General features: G+C 45.0%; 2 protein-coding genes across 5 annotated transcripts; one reads left to right on the plus strand and one right to left on the minus strand.

The window, feature by feature from the left end:
• The first annotated feature begins 470 nt into the window (after positions 1–470).
• LOC131878708 (uncharacterized) lies at positions 471–21,308 on the plus strand. Of its 4 annotated transcripts, none has more exons than XM_059224813.1 (20): positions 475–4,275; positions 4,426–4,643; positions 9,067–9,182; positions 9,260–9,459; positions 9,533–9,579; positions 10,492–10,555; positions 10,631–10,644; positions 11,236–11,323; positions 11,509–11,645; positions 12,383–12,530; positions 12,606–13,248; positions 13,323–13,459; positions 14,931–15,120; positions 15,924–16,140; positions 17,003–17,239; positions 18,383–18,514; positions 19,037–19,143; positions 19,228–19,375; positions 20,186–20,338; positions 20,620–21,308. In XM_059224813.1, exons 1-20 carry the CDS (start codon positions 1,341–1,343, stop codon positions 20,929–20,931), a joined length of 6,243 nt encoding a protein of 2,080 aa, XP_059080796.1. In that variant the 5' UTR covers positions 475–1,340; the 3' UTR covers positions 20,932–21,308. The 4 variants fall into 4 exon arrangements, with proteins under 4 accessions (XP_059080808.1, XP_059080817.1, XP_059080796.1 ...); XM_059224820.1 differs by lacking the exon at positions 19,228–19,375 and adding an exon at positions 19,966–20,101; XM_059224825.1 differs by lacking the exon at positions 18,383–18,514 and having other exon boundaries at positions 471–4,275.
• Positions 21,270–24,536, minus strand: LOC131889089 (sphingomyelin phosphodiesterase-like). Its single transcript, XM_059238131.1, is given in 13 exon segments — positions 21,270–21,361; positions 21,364–21,446; positions 21,897–21,984; positions 21,987–22,089; positions 22,148–22,194; positions 22,197–22,339; positions 22,390–22,584; positions 22,653–22,847; positions 22,915–23,087; positions 23,151–23,378; positions 23,781–23,939; positions 24,014–24,184; positions 24,269–24,536. Coding segments are annotated over 13 exon segments (1,899 nt in total). The 5' UTR covers positions 24,491–24,536.
• Between the last annotated feature and the right edge of the window lie 1,024 nt (positions 24,537–25,560).

Below are 25,560 nucleotides of genomic sequence, written 5' to 3' on the forward strand. Positions count from 1 at the left end.
CTTTTCTTTAAGACTTCCATCCATTCAACCATGGAATCGATAATATAACCCTCGATTGGCCGAAGCCGGCGGGTTTTGAGATGTCCGGTTTTCATTAAAGCCCTAACGCCATCAAGATCTAATGTAAATCTTTTGTTTGCAGCCAACATATGATCGCTTCTTCTTATTGGTGAAGGATAAATATACAAGACTAGTTCTTCGTCCGTGCGAGTACAGTACATGTACGAGTGTAAGTCCATACCCAGCGCATGTACGTACGTTCGTATGTATGACATGAACGAGCCACGCTTCTTCGCCTTCGGGAACGAACGCGTCGTCTTAGTGCTTCTTGCATGCACTCGACCTCTCTTGGTCCACCTCGGGTGCGTGTGTATCATAGAGTACTGCTAGTTGTAGAGCAGATGCTTCCTCGCCTCCTTGGCCTTCGTCCTCGTCGTGCTCGCCGTGCTCGTCGTCTTGTCCTTGTTCCAAGTTCGGGCCCACAAGCGCCTTGATTGGGACAAGCTGGCTTTCAGCGAGAGAGGAGTCTTGGTCGGCCTACAAAGTTCCACTGCTTTTCCAGCCTCTGATAGATCGACTGCTACTAGCCAGACGAGTTTTTCTTGTTCTCAAAAACATGAGCGAACAACTCTCAACCATTTGGGATTTCTGCTCGGCTTTCCACAGGATGATCCGCGAACATCGCCGCCCTTTCCCCCCGCGTTTCTTCTTACTTGGGTTAAAGCCTTGACTCATAGCCTTCGTTCCCACCCAAAGCGCATCAACATCATCAGTCCTACACACGATCGACTATCTCTTGCCGTCCCAAAAGTAAAAGAGCACCACCATCGAGTGGAACAACGACTTCTATTGCAACGACTGGAATAGGGACGGGAAGAGACGCCGGCGGTTACATCCAACACCAACACTACTACTACTACTACTACCAGCACCAGCACCATCGTCATTTTTTCTTCTTCTTCTTATTCTGCCGTGCAACCACGTTGAGTGTGGGCGACGCCCAAACTGGGAACAAACGGAAGCAGTGGAACACTCATCTTCCCAAAGACATCGGCCCTGGAGGCAATGATGAAATTGTTCTGAGGCCGCTTCTTCTTCGTGGACTGACTGGCTTTGATAGAGAAGAAGGCACTGTAATATTGAGGAAGAAGACAAGCCACATATCCTACACGAGAGTATAGGGAATAAGAGGGCCCCAAGAAAGACGAAGCGGAGGACGAAGCCAAAGAGAAGAACAAGAAGTGGTGGTGGAAGGAAGAGGAGAAGGAGGAGGAGGAGAGGGAAGAGAGAGAGCCGCGTAGAATAGAATAAGGGGATCCCCCTCTCCGTTTCTGTTTGGAATGGCACCGGGCGGCGGGTCGAAGAGAAAGAAGAAATTAGTTCGAACCAAGAGGGTGTCCAAGACAGACACAACGAGTGATGGTGAGCAACAACACACTTCCTTGAGTGAAGAACAAGGCGGCGAGAACCATCACAAGCAGCAGGAGCACTTCAAACAGAAGCAGCTTCATCAAGACGACCAACCAGAAGGTGATGGGCATCAACAACAACAACATCACCACCACCACCAACAACAACAACAACTAGATGTGAGTTCTCATGGAAGCAAAGATAATGATGAGACTCTTGGAGACGTAAGCAATGCTGAGGCCGAGGTTCATCATGATGCTGAGTGCGGTGATGATAAAAGTGAATGTAGTGGAAGCTATTATGAAGACTTAGGGCATTTGGTGCCCGAGGACGACCTCAAACTTTGTGCTAAGCAACCTCATGGGACGAATGCCAACTCCTATCCAAGGGCCAAGCTCTTGATCAGGAAAGATACCGTGATCCAAGCAGTTCCAAGAGCACGAGAAGACGATTTCAGTGAGCTAGAGAGAAATCAAACTTCAGATATCAGGTCGAGTGATGGGTTCTCCTCCCCCAGACGTACCCCACCAGTTTGTCGTCAAGTTCTTAATCTCACTCCAGCCCGGCCCAATGGCTTGACCTGTCCCAGGGACGGTTCAGTATCGCCCAAATCAGTCCCTGCCAATGCCCCGATCCCTGGTCAACCAGTACCAATAATAGTGTCCTCATGCCTTCAAGCATTGCCTTGGAGGAAGGGGCTGACAACAGCTGATCAGATGGGGGATCAGAATCAGGCACATCAACTCTCGAATCCCAAATGGCGACGGGCCGCGGTCAGAGCGGTCCAGATTCAAGAGACGAAAAAGGGTGAAAACAATGGCTCTGAGGCTGGTCCTCACCATTGCAATAACATTCAGTCTTTGAGACACCCGGCGAGTAAATTTCAAACCGGGAATGGCGGAGTTGTGAACTCAGACCTGCCTCACGACATTCCTCCTCCTCCTCCTGTCCCAGGTACCATTCCTCATGTCCCACCTCCACCGCCACCCCCAGAACCCTGGAACCAAATTGGGGTACTGGGCCTGGAGTCCTATCCACCTCTGTGTCATGGAGGACAACACAACTCTGTGCTGGTGGACATGGGAAAAGTGGTCGGGGTATTGCGATCCCATGGACCACATGTCAGACAACCTGCGCCAGAGCAAAGCTTTGAGGAGGTGGAAGAGGAAGGCGATGACGAGGAGGCGGTAGAGCACAGAGATTCACACATTACCAATGACCATGGTAGCAGCAATTCAATGGGTGATGGCACCTGCACCTCATGCTCAGGCATGACAAACAGCAACGATGCCTTGGATGACTCATTATGTGGAGATCCACTAATGTATGCCACCTTCGTAGCTCCTGTGCAACAGTATTCAACAGATACCGAGCCATCCCGACAGCCTTCATTTAATTATCCCTCGCGTCACTCTTCTTTTAAACAAAATAGTTCGGAAAACGAAAACACAAACCATCAGAATGATTCGAACTATGCTCCATTTCCTAGATTACCCCAAGTTCATCCTCCACATCCTTCGCACAGTCACAATTATTCAGACGAGGTGCAAGATATCTATGAGAAGGTACCTGTGGAACAGTGGCCCCTTCCTCCTCTTCCAAAAAGAGGGTCTGGTGGGGAGACCCATGACGATTGTGTTGAAATATCTCAAGAGGAACTTGACCATCAAGTAGCCCAAGAGAGGCTCTCATTCATCTCTGGCAGTAGCAATAATGAAGAGGAAGGGGACGAAGATGAAGACGAGAACCAGGACGAAGAGGAAGGCGGAGAGCCGTCATTCCCAGCCCTTCCTCCACTTCCACCCACCCCCAAAGATCTTCCATCCCAATCGAGCCCATTCACTTTTGCCCAAGAGGCCTCTTTGGATCAATGGGGAAGTGGAGAGGATAGTGAGACCACTTTCAACACAGCAGGAACAGTGAGGCGTAAAAACAAACGTGAGCGAAACAGGACCACTGTTGTTGAGCAACAAAATGAACCCTGCTGTCGACATAACCGGAGCAAATCTCGTAGCAAATCCAGGTCCCCCGGCCGAACCATTGACACGGCCATCGTCATAGTTCACCACCGTAGGACAGCTGCTCCAGGGACTGGCTCCCGGGGTTCTTCCTCTAGAGTAGGTGGAAGCCGTGGAACTTCTCCGGATAACATTTCAGAGTCCTCTGTATCCTTCCACGAGAATGAGTTGGGCAGTAGCAAATCCGAAGCCGCAAGCCACCCTGCGGGTAAGCAGGCCTACGCAAAAAGTGCTCAAGTTCAAAATGTGTCTTATCCATGCCCGCCGGTGGCATTTCCGCGGCAGGGTGACCCTCGTCACCCAAACGATGGAAATGGGCCGTTCATGGCCATGTTTGCAAATAGAGATAGTGTCCGTGAGTCATGGATGTCCTCTGGCAGTGAATACCAAGGCTCCGGAGCTTCCAGTGCAAGTGGGAAGCTACCAATGCAATCAGTGGGAACTCCTCGCAATGTTCATAACCCACCGACCAGTGCAGTTAAACCTTGTGATTTGTACCAGCAATACAACAGTGCACCCATGAGACACGTGATGCCCTTGTCCAGTCCAATGGTCCCGCCCATTGGATGCCTTCCCGCTAGTAGTGCTGAGTGCAGTGTTCCAACCACCCCGTTCCACAATACACGGTCAACGGCCCAAATAGCTGCAAGGACCAGCGGAGGATCCTTACCAAGAAAGCGGACCCCACCGACCAATTTGGGGAACAGGTCCATCTTGAGATCATCCTCCAGGGAAACTGGTTCCTCGTGGAGTGTTCATAGGAGCACTTCCAGACTCAATCGAGGTGGTGGGTCGACCATGTCTTTACAAGCAAGACACTCCCATTCCCATTCTGGGACACCTGAAGGTGAGCATCCATGCACAAGCTTTTGTTGCCAAACAAACACAACCTGGCACCACGGGGATTTGCAAACCACTTTGTTTGTCTTTAAGTTAAGCTCTCTAAGCCTTGGTTGAATGAACCTCGACTAAACAGTCTCGTACATTGCCTTTTCAGAGGAACGTGCATCACGGGAATCCTCATCAACTACGTCCGTGTCCGGAATTTTGGGCACACCCCCAGCCCCACCGGCCGCTCCGCCCGCACCCTGCCTTTCATCCTATCAATCAGCCTCGTTAAGGGTCGGATATCCCGACAGTGTTCTCATGGAGGAAGAAAGTGAAAGTGCCCTTGTGAACAATCTTCAGATCCGCTACCGAAAGGACCATATCTACGTAAGTTACAAGTTACAACGCCGTCACCCTTCCAAATTAGTTTGGTCGGTACAAATGTATTTCATTGTACTTAGTGAGTGATCGAGTAGAAATGATAAAAGCAACTTAGTGTTGACCCTGGGTGGCCTTGAAGAGAAGTTTTATGGGTAAACTCGAATGCCTTGTTGGCAAACGGCATCGGTCGACGACATCCTGCAAAGAAAGACTGCATGCTCTTTGGGATCCTTTTTATGAGAATCCAGTCTGGTTGACAAGGAACCAAGCCAAGCTTTGGCAAAGGGGCGAGAGAAAGGCAAATGAGCGGTTTTGTTTGTTGGACACATTGGATTGTTTTACATAGAAAAATTTCAAATAGTGCACTTCAAAATTTTCATTTTGCATTCAATTTGGTCACAAAAAAAGTCAGATTGCATTTTAAATCTAGTCAATAAACGAAAAAGTTGAGTAAAATGAAACTTTTAGACGACACCCGCACCCATTGACGGAGAACACAACTGATACGGACTATGACACAGCCTATAGATTACTAAAAATGTGTGATATAATGGGCGGGCGAAGTCCATCCCTTCGACAGTAGAATCCCAAAAATAAAAAGGTAATTAAGATATTCAAAATACGTTTTGCTAATGCAGCTTATAATGCTTGGAATAAATGATAGCAGGTTTCACATCTTGAAGAAGTGACAAAGGTTCAACTTTGAAATAGAGATATCGAGATATTTTAAACATTTTTTGTAAGGATTGCTCCCTTTGTCTTGATTAAAAACTTTTTTAAGAGAAAACCGCAACTAGAAGTCTTGCATTTGAGCAAACACTTAATCAGATTTTTAACCATTATGAACTTTTTTAGTCAGCATCTTAACCCGCTACGAAGATATACTGTCTCTTAGCCGAAATTTGCATAATCGGATGTGTTTTATGCAAGTGAAAGTTTTTGAGACGACAGACAAATTGTGTCAGTTAATGCTCGGCATTAAGATTGCTCAGACACGCCCATCTGGTGCCGTTATTTTACTAAGTAGTAATGTAGAAATGTGGGTTGAATGGAACCTGGTTGTTTCCCTGCTGATTCAGAGCATGTCTTTGGGGTTTGTGTTGTCCTGTCAGATTCTGATGGTTTGGTCCCTTCTCATGGTTTTGCTCAGGGTTCGAAAGTCGAGGATTCATCGAAGGTGAAATTCTAATTTGATAAAGATGCCTAAATCTATTTCTATCCTTTGCCCTTTTCAATCAGCTTTCTTACGGATATTGAAGGAGTAATAATTCTGTTTAGACAGATTTTAAAGTGGAAGAGTTTATTGCATTCAAAAATTGTGTAATTTTCTGAAAATAAAGGGTAAATCCACATTAATGTACACTTTCTTATGCTAACGTATTGCATCTTTTGAGTATTGGGTTCATTGACAGGTTTGATTTGAGGAATGAAAAAGAAAAGCTTATTTCCAATGTCAAATTGGCTCAGAAGCCCATTTAAATCGGACAGTCCCACCCCACATTGTTTACAAACTGTTTCAAAAAAAATCACGAAAGAAAAAAAAATTGCTCATTTTGTTACCGGAGTCTCTAATCATAAATAACATTTTGCCAAAGGTAATTAAAACGCAGTAGAATTGAGTATGGAACATTAGACCCTATAAACCCGATTTTTGTGCATATTTAGGTCACAAGGGTGAAGAAAGCGCGATCTGAGGTGCCGAACGTAAACTATTTTCTAGTGTAGGGTAAATTAGGCCCTAGGGTAAATATTCTTTAGTGTAACCACGGACTTCTAGAAATATGGACTACGAACGAGCTTCCCGGCAGATCGGCCTGCTCTTGGTCATAGCCACTCTGAGCCACTTTTCGAATTAAAGTTATGAAATAAGAAACGTAGATCTATTCAATTAATGGTAGGTCAATTTTATATCATTTACATGCGAAGTCGATCATTTCAAAGTTATGTTGTCAAAAGCTTATGTAGCTGACCAAGAGCAGGCCGAAAATTCAAATTTTATGTAGTGTTTACTACATAACTTTGAACATGTCTCCTGAGTTCCCTAAGCATAGTTTTAGGCTCAAACTTGGCTGAGTCCATCTATTCAACAAGAACTTGTGGTCGTATGAAGTGTTTATTTGGAATAAGATGAGCGGTTTAGGAGATAGGATATTTTTGCTTCCGTTTGCAGTCCATATCTCTAGAAGTCCGTGGTGTAACGGAGGAAACAAAAGCTGCCCGGTTTTATAGAATGATGAGAATGATCAACCGGCCGAGCAGATGGCTTTAACCGTCCTTCTCCTGACCTGTCCGAAGGTTTTGATACGCTAGAATGAACCTTGGATGTTTATTATAGTCATGGTTGGACAGTTGGTAAACGGTTGTAAGCAATATTCCTAAGTTGCTTTTGAACCGAGCTTATCGCTCTCTGATCGATATGGTGACGAAGGTGATGTAAGAATTGGAACAAGGGGTTTCAAGACCAAGTCTTAAGCAAAGAGGTTGTTAGTACTCGTACGTTTTCAAATTGATCTATCAGCTGAACTAAAATCTACGAGCCTCAAGTTTACCGATCATGTAAATTTTTATCGGCAAACATTGCGGTAAGTTTCATTTTGCTTTGTGCAGTTCATTTGATTTATTTTCGTTTAAACTTACTTTAAGGCCTCTTCTCGTTCAGCTTGTATCATTATTTAATCTTTTTTTCCCTTTGCGAGTAAGATCCAATGCTGTAGGATCCTTATCCTCGAGTCTGCTTATTTCTATATGAAATGCTTTTTTAACGCCCTAGATAACTTCAAGAATGAACAACAACTTCTTGATTTAAATAAACAAGTCTGGGCCCGGAAGGTTTACCTTAGATTTTTTGTCTTTTGGATCACTATTTTGACATATTCCTTTAAAAAGGCATCAAAATTATATACCCTGACACGTGGCTCTTCATCGCTGATGAAACTCCCTCAATATGTTCACTACATTCGCAAATACTCAATTTTGAGGCACTGTCTTGAACAGCTGAACCCACGGCCTAAAGAGGTCCAATCTAAAACAAATGTCAATTGGACCATTCAAGTAACAAGTTGAATGAGGCTTCTTCCCCTTCTTCGTTCATTTACACATGTGTGCATTACGTCTCTGCTCGGTTGGTTTTGGTGAGTAATCAACTGTGGGTCCTTAGTCTGATAACGATTGCATCTCCAAGAACGACCTTCATGCTTCTTTGGTTCTTTACTACGACGGAAAGAGACGGAGAGAAAGAAAGAGAGATATGGTAGAAAGAAAGGGAAAAAGGGAGAAAGAGCGACAGGGTGAGGGGGCGAGAGCCAGTAAACCACCTTTAGTAAGGAGACGAATCCCAAACTTTGGATGGACCTAAACTTGAGTCCATCGTCGGTCGGGTCCTTCTTGGGAAGGTGGACGACCAACCCGCGACCACGACGATCAAGGAGAGGGGCCTTCAATCCCAGTGGGCTCTGTGGACCATTTTAGAAGTTCGCCTTGAAACAAGAGGCACAATTGAAGATTTGTCAAGCACCGAGCTACAGATCTTCTCGTCTGAGTTGAGTAAATAGGTCAGCCCAACGACGAGGAAAAACATGAAGGGAAGGAGACACAACCAAAAAAGAGGGTCGGAAAGAGAAACTCAGGAACTGAGAGAGGGAGAAAGAGAGAAAGGGGAAGAAGGAGAAGGAAAATGATGCAGGAAGTTTCCAAATAGTCTTGGAGAGCATTTGACTATATATTGCTTTGAAAAGAGAAAAAAATCCAATTTCCACCTCAACTTTTCCCATCAAAGACAAACAACGCAAGATGTCTGTTGGAGCACAAGCCTCGCCCAACTCTCAAACTAAGACCATAATCTTGAAAACATGCTCACAGCTACTGTTCTCACGATGGCCCTTTCCGGAATGAAGTGCTCCAAGGCGAGACCAGGACCCACTGGAATATGGACGGGGATGCTAGGGTCTAGAATTAACATTTTGGAAGCCAGTGAATCCATGACATTCGTCTTCAAATGAGACTGGCCTCATATCACTGCAATGACTTGTTCCAAATTTCAGCTCAATTGTACGACTGGATCAAAAGTTATGCCCTCTCAAAGGGCAGCGCATAAAAAAGGTTCAGAATAAATGGGTTAGCCCTCAATTCTCTGGTAATCAATAACCACAAGAGAGCAGCTACTCGTCCACTGGGAAAAGCCATGTATTGAGCTTGGAAAGGGCATAACTTTTGATCCAGTCGTTCGATTGAGATAAAAATTGAAAAATGCTGTTGTAGCGACCCGGGACCAATCTCATACGAAGACAAATTAAATGCGGGTACTCGATTTCGAAATGCCAATGCTCGGCCCAAGCGTCCCCGTCCATACTCCAGTGGTTCATGGCTAGACGCACAAATAAAGCCTCTTTCTATCCATGTATGTATTTATTCTCGGATTGTTTCCTTCTAGACCAACATCGGTTCTACCCTCGTTTCCATAAACCCTTTCAAGAAGATCCATTTGTACACTCCAGATGTCATTGATGTCTATCGATGCCATTGCCTCTTCGAGCTTCCACCTCATATGTAAGTGCTACGAACGAACCTCATCCTAAGCCTGTCCTAACAATAACTAACCCTGGCGATTTCACCTGGTATCGCAGATATGCTGTGACGGATCGCGCGTGGCGTCAACTCCGCGACATCAACTGTGATCAATGCATCGTGATTTCGGGCAATTCGGGAGCCGGGAAAACTGAGGTGGCCAAATTGACCCTCCATTATTTGGCAGCTGTCACCTCTCATGAGGCGGAATGTCATTCGTTGAAATATCAAATCCTTCAATCCAATCCCGTCTTGGAAGGTGAGAAAACAAAGGTTCGTTTGTTGGACTCATCTGACTAAATGTTATGGTTTCTGGATTTGTTTGATTCCAGCTTTTGGGAATGCCAAAACCAAGCTCAATGACAACTCATCTCGATTCGTAAGTGGGACATAAATACATATTTTTTCTCAGTGTGAATCTAAGGACAATGAATCAGGTTAAGAATGGGCCAGACAAGCCTGGTTTTGGGAATCGCCCTCTTTTGAAGGAAAGAGTGAAAAACGGTGTAAAATGTAAAACTTGAAAAAAACTCGCACACCCAATCCATCGTTTGTGCCCCTTCAGTCTGCTGCCCTCCTGTTCTCATGATTTAAGTCCTAAAGGCCACCAAGGACGGCCTTGAGAGCGTCGCAAGTAGACACAACGGCCTTTGTTATCTGGAAGCGACCTTGAACAACAACAACATCATCATCATCATCATCTGTATGAGTTATCTAGAAGGGAAAGACGAGGGGAACGAAAGAAGGAGGCCAAGAAAAAGAGAGGGCCGGACTAAAGAACGACCATACATACTAGCCTATATACTGAACTGCAAGACTCATCCTTGTAGTCGTACTATACAATAGAAAATGATAGCAGCCCAGTGCCCCCCCTCCCTTCCACAACTCTTTCGTTACTCCCACAGCTTCACTCCTCCTTCACTACTCCAACCCATTCCCGCTTTTAATTGTTTTCCACCTGAAAGGAAAGTCCGAAAGCAGAGGTGTGTGGTAGTTGGCCAATGTCTCAAAACAAGCGTTGACCACGCCCAACATGAATATCCTTGATTGACAACATGTTCTTCTTGATGAAGCCAATGTGATTGTGGGTAGCTTTTTGCCGTTGCTGTTGTTGTTGGCGTTGTCGAGCTAGTGCTCTTTGTGTTTTCGGACGAATCATCACTCATGCAATGACTTAATGACGCCCGTAGAAAGGAATCTGTTCTGAGAAAATGATGCCCCAAGGATTGAGGAACCATGATTCTTCCTCTTCTTCTTCCACGTTCCAAATTGTTTCCTTCTTTTGTTGTAGGGAAAGTACACGGAAATCTCGTTTGACTTCAAGGGTGATCCCATGGGAGGTCTCGTCACAACTTGTGAGTATCTCGTGCTGTCTTATCAACAAAACTGCTAGATTGGACTAAAGTGATGATCATGTCTTTCAATTGCAGATTTGCTCGAAAAGGTAAGTCATCGACGGTCCTTCTGTTCCAGCCGCATACCTATATTGCAGAGTGCTTACCTGAGGAACAGTATAGGGTAGCATAGAAACTCAAAGACAATATCATGTTTGTGAAGGAGGAACGTACAACACATCGAGAATATCGAATTCGATTTCTGAGCTCTCTTTAACTATTAGCAATATTAGATATTCTAAATCTCCTTTTCTTTGATTCGGATAAATTCCGTGCACAAAACAGATAAATGTTCGTCAAAAATCGGACATGAGAACACGGCCACCCGGTTCATGAATTTAAGGAAAAAAACTCAAAGCAAGAGAACGGCAAATAAAAAAACAGGAGGATTACCAAAAATAAATTCTGGTCCAATAAGTCCAATTCACGACGTAAGGCGAAAGTTGCTATACAGGAAGTTAGATCAGTGACTTTTTCTATGTGTATCATTACGCTTCCCCCTAAGAAATGTCGTGTATGGTTATATCCACACGTTTTGGGGTGAATAGAAATTTCGTCCAGGAAAGACTAGTTGACCGGCTGACAATCTTGCGCTTGACCAGCTGTATCTATTTTGAATGGCATTAACCCAATTCTTTCAGTCTCGAGTGGTGGGATCATCGCCGAGTGAAGGGAGAAATTTCCATATCTTGTACCAAACTCTTTTGGGGGCAGATGTGCCGCTTTTAAGTAAGTATTCGGGAACATTGCTTTTCATTTGCAAATGTAATCGAGCCGTCGGGAGAATGTAGTAAAACATTTTGTGTTGTCTTTCGACCCCAAGGGGCTCGTAGACGGCGTCTCCATCAAGCCCCTCCCAAAAGACCATTTTTGTCTTGAGTGGTTTAAGAAATAATTTCAAACCACATTTTCAGAGGAGCTTCGCTTACATCGGAACTTGGACAGTTACCGTATTCTACATCTGAATTCAGGTCCAAGAGCGATAACCGAACCTGCCAGTGGAGGAAATATTTCCGTGATCGATGACAGAAAAGATTTCCTCATCACCAAAGTACGTACGAAAGAACACCGGGATCATATTCGACTGACTCAAGCTGTGCTCTTCCCAGGAGAGGTTTCCAGTGCTATTTTTTACCCTCTACCATTGACTTTCTCAATGTCATTGTCAGCCCTTCGGCACCGATGAATCAAGTTGTCCGTGGGCAAAAGAGGGCATTTATCAAAAGGCTTTGCCAAAATTCTGATCACCGAAAGTGGCACGGCATCTCCAACAAATGGTCTCAAGTTCTCGGTAGTCGTCTCACTTGCTCTTTGCGGATGCGTTTGAGAAGTTGACCGTACAGCAGGCTCTTTGCGGATGCGTTTGAGAAGTTGACCAGAAAGTAGCTTTTCAGAAATAGCTAGCGCCCATATGCATTGGTTTCCACGCTTGAAGACTCGTTACAAGACTCATATTTTGCCACGCAATTACAGAAAACTCAACGAGCGCCTTTTTGGCACGTTCCACTTCCATTTCATTTACAGTTCATTTACTTGCTGGTTAGCATTCTCTTACAACGCCAAACGTTTCCTTTTCTCCTTCAAAAATGGAACATGGACCATGCCACTACAAGCAATAACCACAATAAGCATTAAAGGGCATGTATGTACTTCGGGCATGTATGGGGCCGTACTTTTGGCCCCATTGAAATGCAAACCAAGGGAGTGGCGATGCAAATAATGTCCATTCAAACCCGACTTGACTTTGGCCTCATGTACGATTTTTTTTCTTCTATTTTTCTACTTCAGCGAGCCATGGAAGATGTCGGTATGACCCCTGAAGAGATCGTATTGGTCCTGAGGGTCGTGGCGAGCATTCTGAAACTGGGCAACCTTCACTTTGTTCCCACCACCAATATGGATGGAACAGAGGGCTGCGGCATCAGCAACGATTACGGTAATTTCAATAGAGTGAGCGCCCAAACGGAAGGGACCATTATTACTCACTGCTTTGGTGAATATCCATTTTCAGAGCTCTACGAGACTTGCGAGGTACTCCAGGGCGATTACGGAACCATTCATAGTGCCTTGGTGACCCGCTCCATTGAGTCACGCAATGAGTACCTCATAACTGATCTGAGTGCCAAAGAAGCGGGCTTTGCCCGCGATTCCCTTTGCCGAGCCTTGTATGGTCGTTTATTCACATGGATTGTGAACCGCGTCAACGAGACGATCCGTGTGAAAACCCCTCGAAAGCATCGCACGATGGGCGTCTTAGACCTCTACGGTTTCGAATCGCTCGAACACAACGGATTCGAGCAACTTGTGATAAACTTTGTGAACGAACGGCTCCACCAAATGATCCTGGACCTCACTCTGCGGGCTGAACAGGAAGAGTACAGGGAAGAAGGCATCGAGTGGAGAAATGTGGGGTTCCAAGATAATTCTGTGATATGTCAGCTCATCGCTCAAAGCCACTCCGGTCTCATATCCCTTCTGGACGAGGTGACCTTGAAGCGAACCGCCAATCTAGCCGCTTTGGACCTGAGCATTTCGACGGACGGAGATTCCCCCACGCCCAAAGAAGTGTTCATGGACAGACTCCAACAAAGCGATCTCGTGAGGAAGTTTCCCATCATTCAGATCCCCGATGAGGACAGCAACGTTGACTTCACGTAAGACCATTGGCTGTCCTTGTCCTGACCTTTGAATATCAAGTAGGCATCTCATGATATCGATCTCTTCTCAGGATTAATCACTTTGCCGGCACAGTGGCCTACTCGGCGGAGGACTTTGTGAGCCGAAATCAAGATGGTTTGGACCGAGATCTGTCGCATGCCATGTTTACGTGTGATCATCCGATTTTGAAAGTATTATTTCCCGAAGGTAAGCCCCACTACGACCCTGCCAATTCCTTTGGGCAGACGTAGAGGAAATCACGGATTCCTTGGGTCTTGGGTCCAATTTGGCAAGATCAGAACTGAATGTCATGAATATTAAACGGGTTGGAAGGGGAGCACAGACTCGTGTACCACCAGGGAGGGAAGGGAAGGGAAGGGAAGGATAGAAAAAGGGACAAATTCTGGACACGGCTTGGACCAAACAAACCGACCTTGGTTGTGGCTTGTGTTCTGAATTGCAACGGGGGCAACGACTCCATCCCAGAGGTCGACTATGTGTTTTAGTTTTCATGAAGCCCTGAGATAGAGTACAAAAGTAACCCATCGAAATGGGAGAGCCAGAGGCATTGAAAACGAAGTTTCTCTCCATGTGAAGACTGAAGAGGCAATCAAAAATAGCTGAAGTAGCCGCTTTATCTGGACTACTCCAAAGTTAGACGAACTTTTTCCACCTGGTCTGTTTACGACGATCAACTCAAACCAGTGTTTCGACGTTTCGTCTAGCCTTGGTTGCTTTCTAAATCAATTGAAGGAATCGGTCAGCTCATCACAAAGAGTACTTTTCTTTCTCTTTATGCGTCTTTTGCTTGTTTGCTATGAGTGGATACTTCATTATCATTTTAAATGTTGGCATCACAATGGAAAAAGGAGAACAACAGGGAAAGAGAGGGAATGGCAAAAAGGCAAGGGAGGAGAAAAGGGAAGAACAACGAATGCTTGACATAACTTTCGTTTACACTGATGAACCATTTTGAAGGGATTTTCTCGATGTTGGCGTTCCAATGTGTTTCTGAAGGCACGAGACTGAACTTGGTTTTCCACACCGTACTTCAAGCACTCATTCCCCTTCTTTCCCTCTCTCTCTCTCTTTCTCTTTCTCTTTTGGTCTGCTTTGGAGTCCGTTCGCCTGGATTGTTGCTTATTCAATTTTCAAACTGATTTATTCAGAATCATCCGTCTCCCTTGCACATCCACTTCTCAAGTCTTGAGCATAAAACTCGCGACTAAATATCGGGAGCCCAACCTTCGAGCATGGGAAAGAACAAAAAATCCCGAGAAAAACATAGAATACTGTCTGACGGAGACTATTTGTCTTCTTTTCTATTCGACTATACACGAGGGCGTTAGATTTGTTGGGCTTTGTAGCTCACCTCAATCATTCCATTTGTCAGGATTTTGTCCCTCATTAAGGGTCTGGTTGGATACCACTAAATTACTTTCAATCAAGTCATCTGATATTGTGCTTCTTCAATTTGAAGTCACTTGTGCCAAGCAATAAGTACCAAATTTGATTTTTTTAAGTTAAAAAAAAATATCTTAAAAATAATATAAAACTCACTAATATAAAACTCTTAGATATTCTACTATCAAACACTGCTGTCAATCTACATAGTAGTGGAAAGTAGTGCGTGTTTAAAAGTGAGCGTCCTCCATCTTTGTTGGTTCTTGTGTTCCAGGCAATCCTCGACGCACAACCCGTCGGCGGCCAGCTACTGCGGGGACTCAATTCAAAATCTCCATTGGAGCCTTGGTGAATAATTTGGGCGGGAAGAGTCCACATTTTGTGAGATGCATCAAACCCAATGAGCGGAAGCAGCCGAGGAATTTTGACGACGAACTTGTCAAGGAGCAAGTGAGGAATCACGGGTAAGGAACAAGACGACGAAAGAACGACTTTCCGACCCACTGGTAAACCCATCCAGACTGGTGTACACGCACATACACACACACACACGCACACACCCACACCCACACAGACCTCGTCCTCGTGATCCTCCTCCTTTTCCTCTTTCTACTGTTTTCTTCCTCCCTTGCCTCCATCCAACCAACCGATCGACCAAAGCAGGATGCTTTAGAAATGAAGATGAAAGAGGACTCGGTTCATGCATCCAAAACTTGGGCTCGAGATTGGGGAAACTCAAGTTGATGTGAAGTGGCATGGATGCAATTCCGGGCACACATTTCGTAATGGCACCCAGGGCATTCAACCTCGACCAACAGAACTGGAAAGAGCTCTTTTTAAATATCAAGGAGGTCGCATGCTGTTTCACCCAAGGGCCTTATGGCTCATGAAAGGGCTCGGTGCAAGTAACCAGTAATTAGTGGCTAACACAATCCCTGCTCAAGAGACCGTGACTCGATTTCAAAAGGAAGGAAACGTGAGGTAGTGGTTAGCGCAGAGAGAGGTCCCCGGTTCAGTTTGGAGACGGCAAACCCAACTGAAAACGGACATGCTAGTATCTATCGGAATATTCAGACGATTCTGAGATTGGCGGACAAAGCTCAACCTTCCGTCGCCAGTACCCAAAAAGCAAAAGATCTAAAACTTTCAAAACCATCAGCTCCCTTGGAACTCAGGCGGAAATAATAAGTGTCAAACATTCAGATTAAGCTCGTCCCGACCTTGGGTGACCTTAGATAATAATGACCAGCGTTCCTCTTTATTACAGCCTTCTGGCCACCGTTCAACTCCGAAAGCAAGGTTTCGCATTCCGATTGGAATACAGCCAATTCCTGGCCCGCTACAAGATGCTATCGCAGCACACTTGGCCCCACTGGAGAGGTCCAAGTGTGGAAGGGGTCACATATCTTCTCAGAGAGCTACCAATTAGTGCCAATGAATACGCCTTTGGCAGAACCAAAATTTTCATTCGAACACATAAGACGGTAAGTCCTGAATGGTTTTTGGGGGACCTTACAATCGCATTCTTAGGAATAAGGGACTTACCAGGCCAGCGGATTATTGAGCCGTGTTGGTACATGTTGCCATGAGGAATGAATCGTTTTCGAAGGAAATAGGCGGTCCGAAGTCTTTTCGAGTCATCTGCATGCCGTAGGTGATACGTACCACAGTATTAACGTACTGCCTATTCACATTTTACAAATTAGTATTCAGGGGAAAACCTAGCTTCGGTGTCTGCATGGCCATTCCCAACCCAAAACGTGTTCCCAAAAATGAGTGCATGGGAGAGAAAAAGAGAGAAGTGAGTAGGAGGAGGAAAAGGAGGAGGAAGAGGAGGAGGAGAGTCAAACTTGTTAGCGGTGAGCCACTAGGGTGTCCGACACAAAGGAGAAGAGCAACTGGGTGGGACCCCTTTCTCCCTGATGTGAAAATGAGTTCAGGAGTAATTTGTCAATGTCAGGGGCCTTTTTGTGTATATGTGCCTTGAGGTTACACAAAAGGCTGGGAAGAATGGCGATATACACAGAAAGCAGTTGGGCACCCAAAGGAAGGGGCATGGACGGAGAATATGGTGGGAAGACTTCATGATTTTCAAACTTACCAGGTAGACGTCAGACACGACTAGGCATGGGTCCTACTAGTCTGTGGATGAAGCTTGGTGGAGGGAAGTTTCCAAGGAACGGGAGAAACACACCCAAAAGCTCATTTATCGTGTCTTCCTCGAAAGAGCTTGCTTGCACAATGCCACCACGAAGCGGACTACATACAGTAGAGCTCTGCCAAGCCAACATTCTTAGTACTTCCCTTGATTCCTCATTTTAATCTTTTCATTCTCTCGCCAACCAGGCCGAGTTGTTGGAAGAGTATCGTCGGGAAAAGATCGATGATTTGGCCACCATGATCCAGAAGACCTACCGAGGGTATATTCACAGAAAGAAATGGGATCGTTTGAAGAATTCCCAAGTGATTATCTCGACGTACTGGAAACGCTGGAAGGATCATGCAAACATCGTGGAACTCAAACAACGTCGGAAGGAGGAATGGGCCGCTCTTGTCTTACAGCACTTCCTGAGATCCATTCTGGTAAGTCTCAAAGCCCACCTTGTTGGCCAGGTTTTTTTTTTCATTCAATGACTTCAAATTTGATGTGATATACGTAAGTACGTAAGTAGTAAGTACGTACAGTAAGTAAGGACAGGAGAAGAGGGAGATCGTCGATTGCTGGGTAAGGAGGTTACCAAAGATCGTGGCCATGAACTGAGAAGAAGCCATCTTTCAGACAATGATGTATACTAATGGTTCTTCTGAGGGAAGCTCCCTCCCCAAGCGGAGTGTCTTCCTGACTTTCTGAATGAGCGTCTTTGGGCCTGGACTCGCTCTGTCTCTCTGTACTGCCACAGATGGGCCCAAAGCCCACGTAGATTGGGAGAGGCAAGACGAACGAACCAAAGAACGAAAGCCAGAAAGAACAAAAAACCTTGTTCACGAGCATGAACTTTTCTTAGTTCAAGCCTTGCTCTTCCCCTCTCTCTGTCTCTCTGTCTCTCTGTCTTTCTCTCTGTACTGCCACAGATGGGCCCAAAGCCCACGTAGATTGGGAGAGGCAAGACGAACGAACCAAAGAACGAAAGCCAGAAGGAACAAAAAACCTTGTTCACGAGCATGAACTTTTCTTAGTTCAAGCCTTGCTCTTCCCCTCTCTCTGTCTCTCTGTCTCTCTGTCTTTCTCTCTTTTTCCCTATCTCTCTTTCTTTCCTTTCCTCTCAGTTGGTCTCTAAGGCCCTGGAAGAAAATAAAATCTTCACCAATGGTGCAAAGAGTTAGCCATGCATGTAAAAGTGCGCTTACTTGTCCCATTGATCCCATGTCCAGAATGAAATTCCACCTCCTTTCCTCTGTGGAACCCTTGCACACACGGTGGACTCACATAGAGTAGTGAGCCCTACGATGGACCCATTCAAATTTGTCTCAATGTAAAAGACGCAAAACGACTCCTCTCTTTAGCAAGCGAGTAAGCCAGCCAGCATGCGAGTCAGCGAGCTAGCTAGCTAGCCAGCCAGTCAGTCAGTAAGCAAGCAAATCCAACATGGTGCCCAGAGAATTGTAGTTAAAGGAACCTTGAGGCACTTTACTTTTCTTCCTTCTCCTCCTTCTCTCGTTCACGGAATTGTTCATTTCGCAGTTAGTTCTCTTTCCCTTCTATTTCGTAACTTCTGTGTTTTTCAGCGCCAGAAGTTCCTTCTCCGACTTTCTCAATGTCTGCCTTCGGAATCTCCTCTCTCCAAAGATTGGCCCTCCGGCCCCAGATACACGAGGGAGACGAACATCTTGCTACGAAGACTCTTCCACAAATGGAGGGTAATTATGTCATGTGAATTAATTTGGTCACCAGGCCAAAGCCAATGATGTATGGAAATGAGCCAATCCGAAGTCATTCAGTCGTCCTGTCTTCGCGGCCTTGAAAACCTGGTCTGAGCCCAAGCTAGACTGCTAAATGCTAAACGCATCATGGCCCTAATGAATTGGTTGTCAAGGCCACGGCCCCAAAAACGAAGCAAATCAAATGCGACTATACCCATAACAATGACTTGAGTTATAAAACTTTCGCCCCGTTCATCTCGGAAATGCCTCCGTAAGCAATAACATGGCATCATCCATCACTCCATCCATCCAGCTAGCCTCGAGAGAGAGGCAACGAGAAACCTTCCAAGACGTGCAATGTGCACTCGACATCTTACGCCCTGAATCTAATTCAGTGACTTTGGCCCTTCTTTATCCATCCATCCATCCATCCATCCATCCACCCGTCCCCTTGTTTCGTGCCTGCTTGGGGATGTGAGTGGGGTCTTGTATTTGATTTTTGCTCTGGCTCAATTTTAGTGCCATCGATATCGGTTTCGGTACGACCAAGTGGCGCGGAACCGAATGCGAGAGAAAGTCACTGCCAGCATCATTTTCAAGGACCGGAAAGCATCCTATCCCAGGAGGTAAATATGATCCCCATCTCTAGACATTTCGAAATTAGTCCCTCGGCTACTGAATCTCATGTCTCGTTGTTCTTGGTTTCCCAGTGTTCCCCAGCCTTTTTTGGGCGATTACATAAATTTAAGACGCAACCCAGCCTACCGAGAAACGCTCAAGAACAATCATTTGAGCAAACGTGACAAGCATCTTGTTTATGCCGACATGGTGAACAAAATGAACAGATCCAACGGAAAGGTGAAATACAAACCAACCAATGAGAGTTGTCGTGCAGAGGGTGTGACCTAACATTCTAAACATCCACCTTAGCAACACCTCACACAATGGTTGGAGTAAAGATTTTGCCACGAAAAAAAACCACCTTAATAGGGTCGGCCCTTTCAGTGATTGAATGCAAAAACATAGAACGTTACGAAACAAAAAATCTTTTATGCATTGTGAGGGTGCGATCGCAGGATCCTTAGCTGCAAGGAATGAAGCTGGCCAGCCCTTTCTGGGACTAAATCATAATATCAAACTAATTTGAGTGATTTTCTCTGCTTGTTGATAACCTGAGAAAGCGTCTTTGTGTTTTGGCGAATTCATCCCGACTATATCTAAATCCCTCTTTTTAATCTCTTGTCAACGCAAATATATTACAACAACGTACAATGAATGCATCCGCCCTAACCCAGGCGTTCAGGGAACATATTTTACATCGGAAATTATCCATTGTAAAAGAAAGAGGGACACATGAGAAAGCTGATGGATAACTTAATTGCTGTACTCCCCCTCTGATGTGTGGTTTGAAAAAAAGATAGAACGAACGCCTTGCCATCTTATTCCAGCATTTACAATCCATTCTTGGGTGACTACGTTCGACTGCGACAAAATCCTCAATGGAAGAAAATGAGCATGGTGACTAACGATCAATATGTGGTGTTTGCTGATATTATTAACAAAATTACTCGCTCCAGTGGCAAGGTAATCATAGACACTACTAACCATGTGCTTTTCTTGTCCCCAAACCTGTGCATTATTCTTACCGGTCGACTTTCTTTCCTTCAGTTTGTGCCCATTCTCTTCGTCATATCAACTTCTTCGATGTTGATTATGGATCAGCGGACAATGCAAATCAAGTATCGGATCCCGGCTGCCGAAATATTCAAGCTCTCTCTCAGTCCTTATTTTGACGACATCGTTGTCTTTCATGTCAGAGCAGTGAGTATCCACCAAAACAAAGAGTTGCGGTGTGTGATTTTGGGGTTATTTCTGGTTTGTTTGTTTGTTTTGTCGGTTGTCGAAGTACGAGTTTCTACACCTTTCTACTCTCTCTCAGTCCTTATTTTGACGACATCGTTGTCTTTCATGTCAGAGCAGTGAGTATCCACCAAAACAAAGAGTTGTGGTGTGTGATTTTGGGGTTATTTCTGGTTTGTTTGTTTGTTTTTTTTGTTGTCGAATGGACACGTACGAGTTTCTACACCTTTCTACTCTTACAGTCGAGTCCGACCCGGGAGTTGAAGTCGCAGGCCAATATTCCGGGTTGTCTGTCCAGTGAGAACATCAAACGGAAAGGTGATTTCGTCCTCCAGACTGGTCATGTGATTGAGATTGTCACGAAAATGTTCCTGGTTGTCCAAAATGCCACTGGCAAGCCTCCAAATGTTAATGTGGCCACGGAGATTGAGGCCAATTTTGGAAACGATCCAGTGCCCTTCACTTTCAAGAGGACCTCGGGTGGAACTTCTCAGCCTAATCCGGGTCACGTGAAACTCGTCAAACGTGGAAACAAATTCGAGATCGTTGTGTGAATGCATCTTGCGGCCAAAAGCGGTGTTACCCAGAGCAACAAAGCAAAGGCAAAGCTAATTAACCAGCTCCTAATTGTGAGAAGAAATGGAAGTTTTCCCAAGATAGTCAGTCCCCCTCCTCCCCTCTCCCATCCCAATTAGCGATCAAATATGCATGCACACGTTTTTTTGGTCTCCCTATGGGCCTGATTCTCTCCCAGAAGAGTGTGCTTGAACTTGCATTGCGCAAATTTGCACGCCAACAACAAAATACTAGTCTTTCCACTCCTCAAAGAAACTCCCGGATGATTGCAATTCTAAGAGCCGTTTTTCTACAAAGTCAATATTTTATATTTGCATCAAGCAATCACGTCAATAAACGCTCGGCCTATTTGAAAGTATGACTCGTCAACCTTGGGTCGGTGCAGGGCCAGAATCTCCTCGCATTTCTCTCATCCAAGTTGGATGATCGTACCAAAGAGCAAATCACCGTCCATTTGTCCGCATCGTCCAAGTTTGTGCTTTGCGTGTAATACCTGCAATCATACGTATGGAAGGACCAGATCAACACTGTAAACTCAATGTAAACGTTACACAGAGTTTTTAAAACGAGTACATAAGACTTAGTGTTGCCATTTTTGTTGCCGCACTGCCTAAGCGCCCCGTGGCCCTTCCAATTGAGCGGCCGCAGGCTTGCGCCGCGGCAGGCGCCCCCTGACCCTTGCAACCGAGCTGCCGCAGGCTTGCGCCGCGGCCTAGGCGCCCCCTGACCCTTGCAACCGAGCTGCCGCAGGCTTGCGCCGCGGCCTAGGCGCCCCCTGGCCCTTGCAACCGAAAGGTTAGGTTAGGTCAGGTTACGTCAAGAATGATTTCAAAATGGCAACACTAACTTTCTCTATGTTAACAGTTTAAGTGCTTATGTACTCGGTTTAGAAACTCGTGTAACGTCCATATAAACTCAAAGGATGCACTAAATATGGACTCACTTAAAGAATTTGCCATACAACTCGTCATCGGTTACCATTCTCCTTGCCAGCTGATCCCACTCCTCAGGAAACAGATTCTTCATCCCAAGTCGGTCTTTGCATCATAGAGTTTGAAATACTTGGGACGAACCGTGCTGCCTTGGAGATTAGCCTCAATCATGTCGTACATGTAAGTTTCAGACTCGAGAACTCTCTGAAATGAAATTGCAAATAACGGCTCATGGACACAAAAAAACCACTCCAGTTCTTACCATTGACGCTCCAGGATAAGGACCATCCAAAGTGTAGATCCTGTAAGCGGATTTAAGTCGTGCCAAGGGGTCACACTGGGTGCAATAAACCCAATACTTGTGGCTCGAGAGTTGGTTTCGACATCGTAGAACACTGTATATTCATCGTTATGAGTGTGCCCATAAAACTGAGCGGTGATGGTGTTCTCGAACCTATTCAGTAATTATTATGGTCATTAGGAGCCACTTTCCTTGCCTGACACCTATTCACAGATCTTACCTATCCACAAAGGACAATTTTCGTGAACTCTCTACCCCAAGAGCCAAGACAGTCGTCTTTACCAGGAGGGATGTGACTCAGGATATGAACTCTCTCGCCATTCATTTCAGCTTTGGTCAGTTCCTCAACCAGCCAAGCCAGCTGGCCATTGGCATCGGCCCAGTTATAATTCAGCCAACTGATAAGAAATATCGAGTATAGAGAATGAATTGGGAGGCTTGAGAGTCAAAGTAAGGTCGGTCTTACAAGTTTAAGTTGTAGCAAGTCATTGAGTTGACGGCTATGGCCCGTAGTCCTGGCATGATCTCAGTGGTGTAATACCCATCCTTGACGAACGTATCCAAAGCCTCTTGAGGCAACCAATCCGAATAAAGATCTTTCAGGGCGTTGTACAGCCAACTGGGATTGAATTCCGTGTTATTCAAAGTACTTGGTGGAAAGCTGGAGAGTAAGGGGACGATCTAGACCCCGAGTGTCGTTAACTGATTTTTACCTCACATCATATTACCTATTACAAGGAAATGATTCGTGGTTTCCCAAACTGGGAAAGATTGGTGTGTCGGGAAAGACTTGTTTGACCAAGTCAGTGATGGATTTGGCGCTCTCCAAATTTCGCTCTCGACTTTGCGCCCAAAGGTCATGGGCGGGGTAATCCCCCGTGATCATGATGTAATCGATGTCCTAAACAAACATGTTAAAATGACCTCTACAAGTGTGTCAGTATTGAGTAAGCGCTAGCCATACCTGGTGAGTGGATGCGATTTGTTCCAACATGTCTTGGAACATCCAAATGGGGGTGTCACACGCGTAACCGCCCCAATATCCTGCGGCATTCTCAGATAAAGTTGGTTCACCAACCGCGTCAGTGCAACACAAGATCTGACCGCATTCGGAAGCAGCATTGCCAACAGTATAAGTCAAATCTAAGTGGAAGTCAGATAGCTGAAGAACCCTGGTTGTTGGGGATCCAGCCTGAAATCCAGAGGTTGCGAGATACTTAAACTGATTCTGATGGCAGTTAGTAACTGGCACTTATTTCTTCCGTTTCCGTTGAGCGTTTCAACCATCTGAATGAAAATTACACTTTGAGTCCCATCATGAACTCTCTGTTCTTGAACGCTTCAAATAAAAGCTATGTGCCTGGCCTAGATGATGTCCTCAGTCTAGCTTTTACTACCGGTAGCTCTGTTTTGGGTATGTCGACGAATATTTCATTTGTTCCGCTCAAAAGCTAGCCCAAATTCTAGACCAAAAAAGCGCTCAGACAAGTCTCTCAAACCTCCGTTTTATGAAGCGTCCCAGAAGGTTACATATGGGGTCTCTATTCACATTTACACCAGGATTCCTTCGACCGCGTAAATCAACCCTCCTTACTTCCGGTTCCGTGGGTGTTTCCACGGGAGGTTTGCCATCTGGAACTGGAACGGTCCAAGCATTGACTGACTCCGATGCTTCACAACCACTTCCAAGGAGAAGAGCGCAAAATTGAGCGCCATTGGTTTGGCTATTTTGGACAATATATTGCAACTCGGGCTGCAGTTGGAAAATTTATAAATGAACACGAATCCGATACAAAACATGGCCGAATAATACTATAAAACACTCACAGCATAGATCTCAACAATCCCTCTACATTCGATTGCTGAGACAATGTCCAAGGCAATGCAATAGTCGGAGATGTCAGTGATGATGTCTTCAATCGGAGTACCCGAGTTCAGATTGTCGATGACAGAGTCGACAAAAGACTCGCAAGCTATGCAAACCAATCCTTGTTGTCTCTATTGGTGCCAATTGGATCCAGGGTGTGGTTGAAATTAAAGCATTACACCTGGGTAATACACGTTATCTATGTAAATAGATACCTTGTCCAATACCAAAGGCCGAACTCGGTTCAAAGTTTTAGCATAAGGTAAGAACTCCTCCAAATCCTTGGGCAGATAATTCAACGGGTTTTCTCCTGCTGCCCTTTGCTGAAAAGCCACAAAATGCTCCTTGACAATTTCAGAAATTTGGGATGAAGATCCATGGCAGGATCCGAGGAGAGCCACAATCAATAGACACACGGACAAGCTTTTGCTCTCCATCTTGACTTGCAAGAGCCTTGCTAACTGAGAATTAGGGTACTAAAGTCTCCTCTTATCAACCACCTCGATTGATTTAATAGTACAGAAACTAATCATTTAGTAGAAATTGGGCATCTATTTGCTCGTCCTCCTATAACATCTTCCCATCATTTAACTGTGACGCAACGGCTTCCCGAGTGAATCTCCAATAACGATGAAGGGTTCGAAAAAAAGGAAAAGTGATCGAGTTTCAAGTATGACTTGTGATGGGCATTCTCGGTCTCTGACATGCTCGAACAAGATGTGGAACAAGTGTGATGCAGATGTTGTCAAGACTTAGCGAAATTGAGGGGGAATTGTCCCAAGAAATCTTGGCATGTCAAACGAGAAACACCATCACAAGGACACCCGTTATCCGACATTACCCACTTGAATCTAGTGGCCAGCAATATTACGCATTCGTGCTAGCTTTTCTTGCTATCAAGTAGGCCCAGCCTCCTTGAAAAAAAACAAAGCATGTATTAGTATGAAGTAGGGGAGTCCGATTATTAAATAGATAAGGCTTGCTTGGTTTCAGATCGGCTTGTTTGATATACGATTCCAATGATCAACATTTGACTTTCACCTCTGACATCAATATCAACAAAACAGAGTGAAATAGAAATTGGATAGATTGAAATGGAGCACAACAAACGATTCAAATCACACCTTCAAAATACACCTTTGATTTATTATCATATTGGCTTGATCTTTGACCCGGTATGCTTTAAAAGTTTATGTGCATATAATAATAAGGCAAGATGTTTTAAAGAAAATGAAGAACAATGTGTTTTTGGGCATAAGAAAAAAATCATGATGCGCTAAAACAAGGCTTATATAAAACTTATATAATGCCTAAGTTTGATGATAAATATGTTCAAAGAGGAATACTCCGACCTGAAAAACAGGCTCAAGGCTCGTTTTTTCGTTTGAATATGCTTTCTGAGAGCAATTACAATGTGGAACATGATGCGCTTCAGGGTAAGAGTGACTAAGTTTTAGAAGAATAGTTGGAGAATAGAAATCGGAACATTCATTGACTATTGCAGAAT

Source organism: Tigriopus californicus, chromosome 1 (genome assembly GCF_007210705.1).
Source record: "Tigriopus californicus strain San Diego chromosome 1, Tcal_SD_v2.1, whole genome shotgun sequence".
Lineage (NCBI taxonomy): Eukaryota > Metazoa > Arthropoda > Copepoda > Harpacticoida > Harpacticidae > Tigriopus > Tigriopus californicus.

What these genes read in the sequence shown, in the direction of transcription:
- LOC131878708 (XM_059224813.1), top strand. Translation starts at nt 1,341, where the DNA reads ATGGCACCGGGCGGCGGGTCGAAGAGAAAGAAGAAATTAGTTCGAACC. An exon ending in AAGATTTCCTCATCACCAAA is followed by an intron (nt 11,646 to 12,382) that starts GTACGTACGAAA and finishes TTTCTACTTCAG; the next exon opens with CGAGCCATGGAAGATGTCGG. An exon ending in GACTCTTCCACAAATGGAGG is followed by an intron (nt 18,515 to 19,036) that starts GTAATTATGTCA and finishes GCTCAATTTTAG; the next exon opens with TGCCATCGATATCGGTTTCG.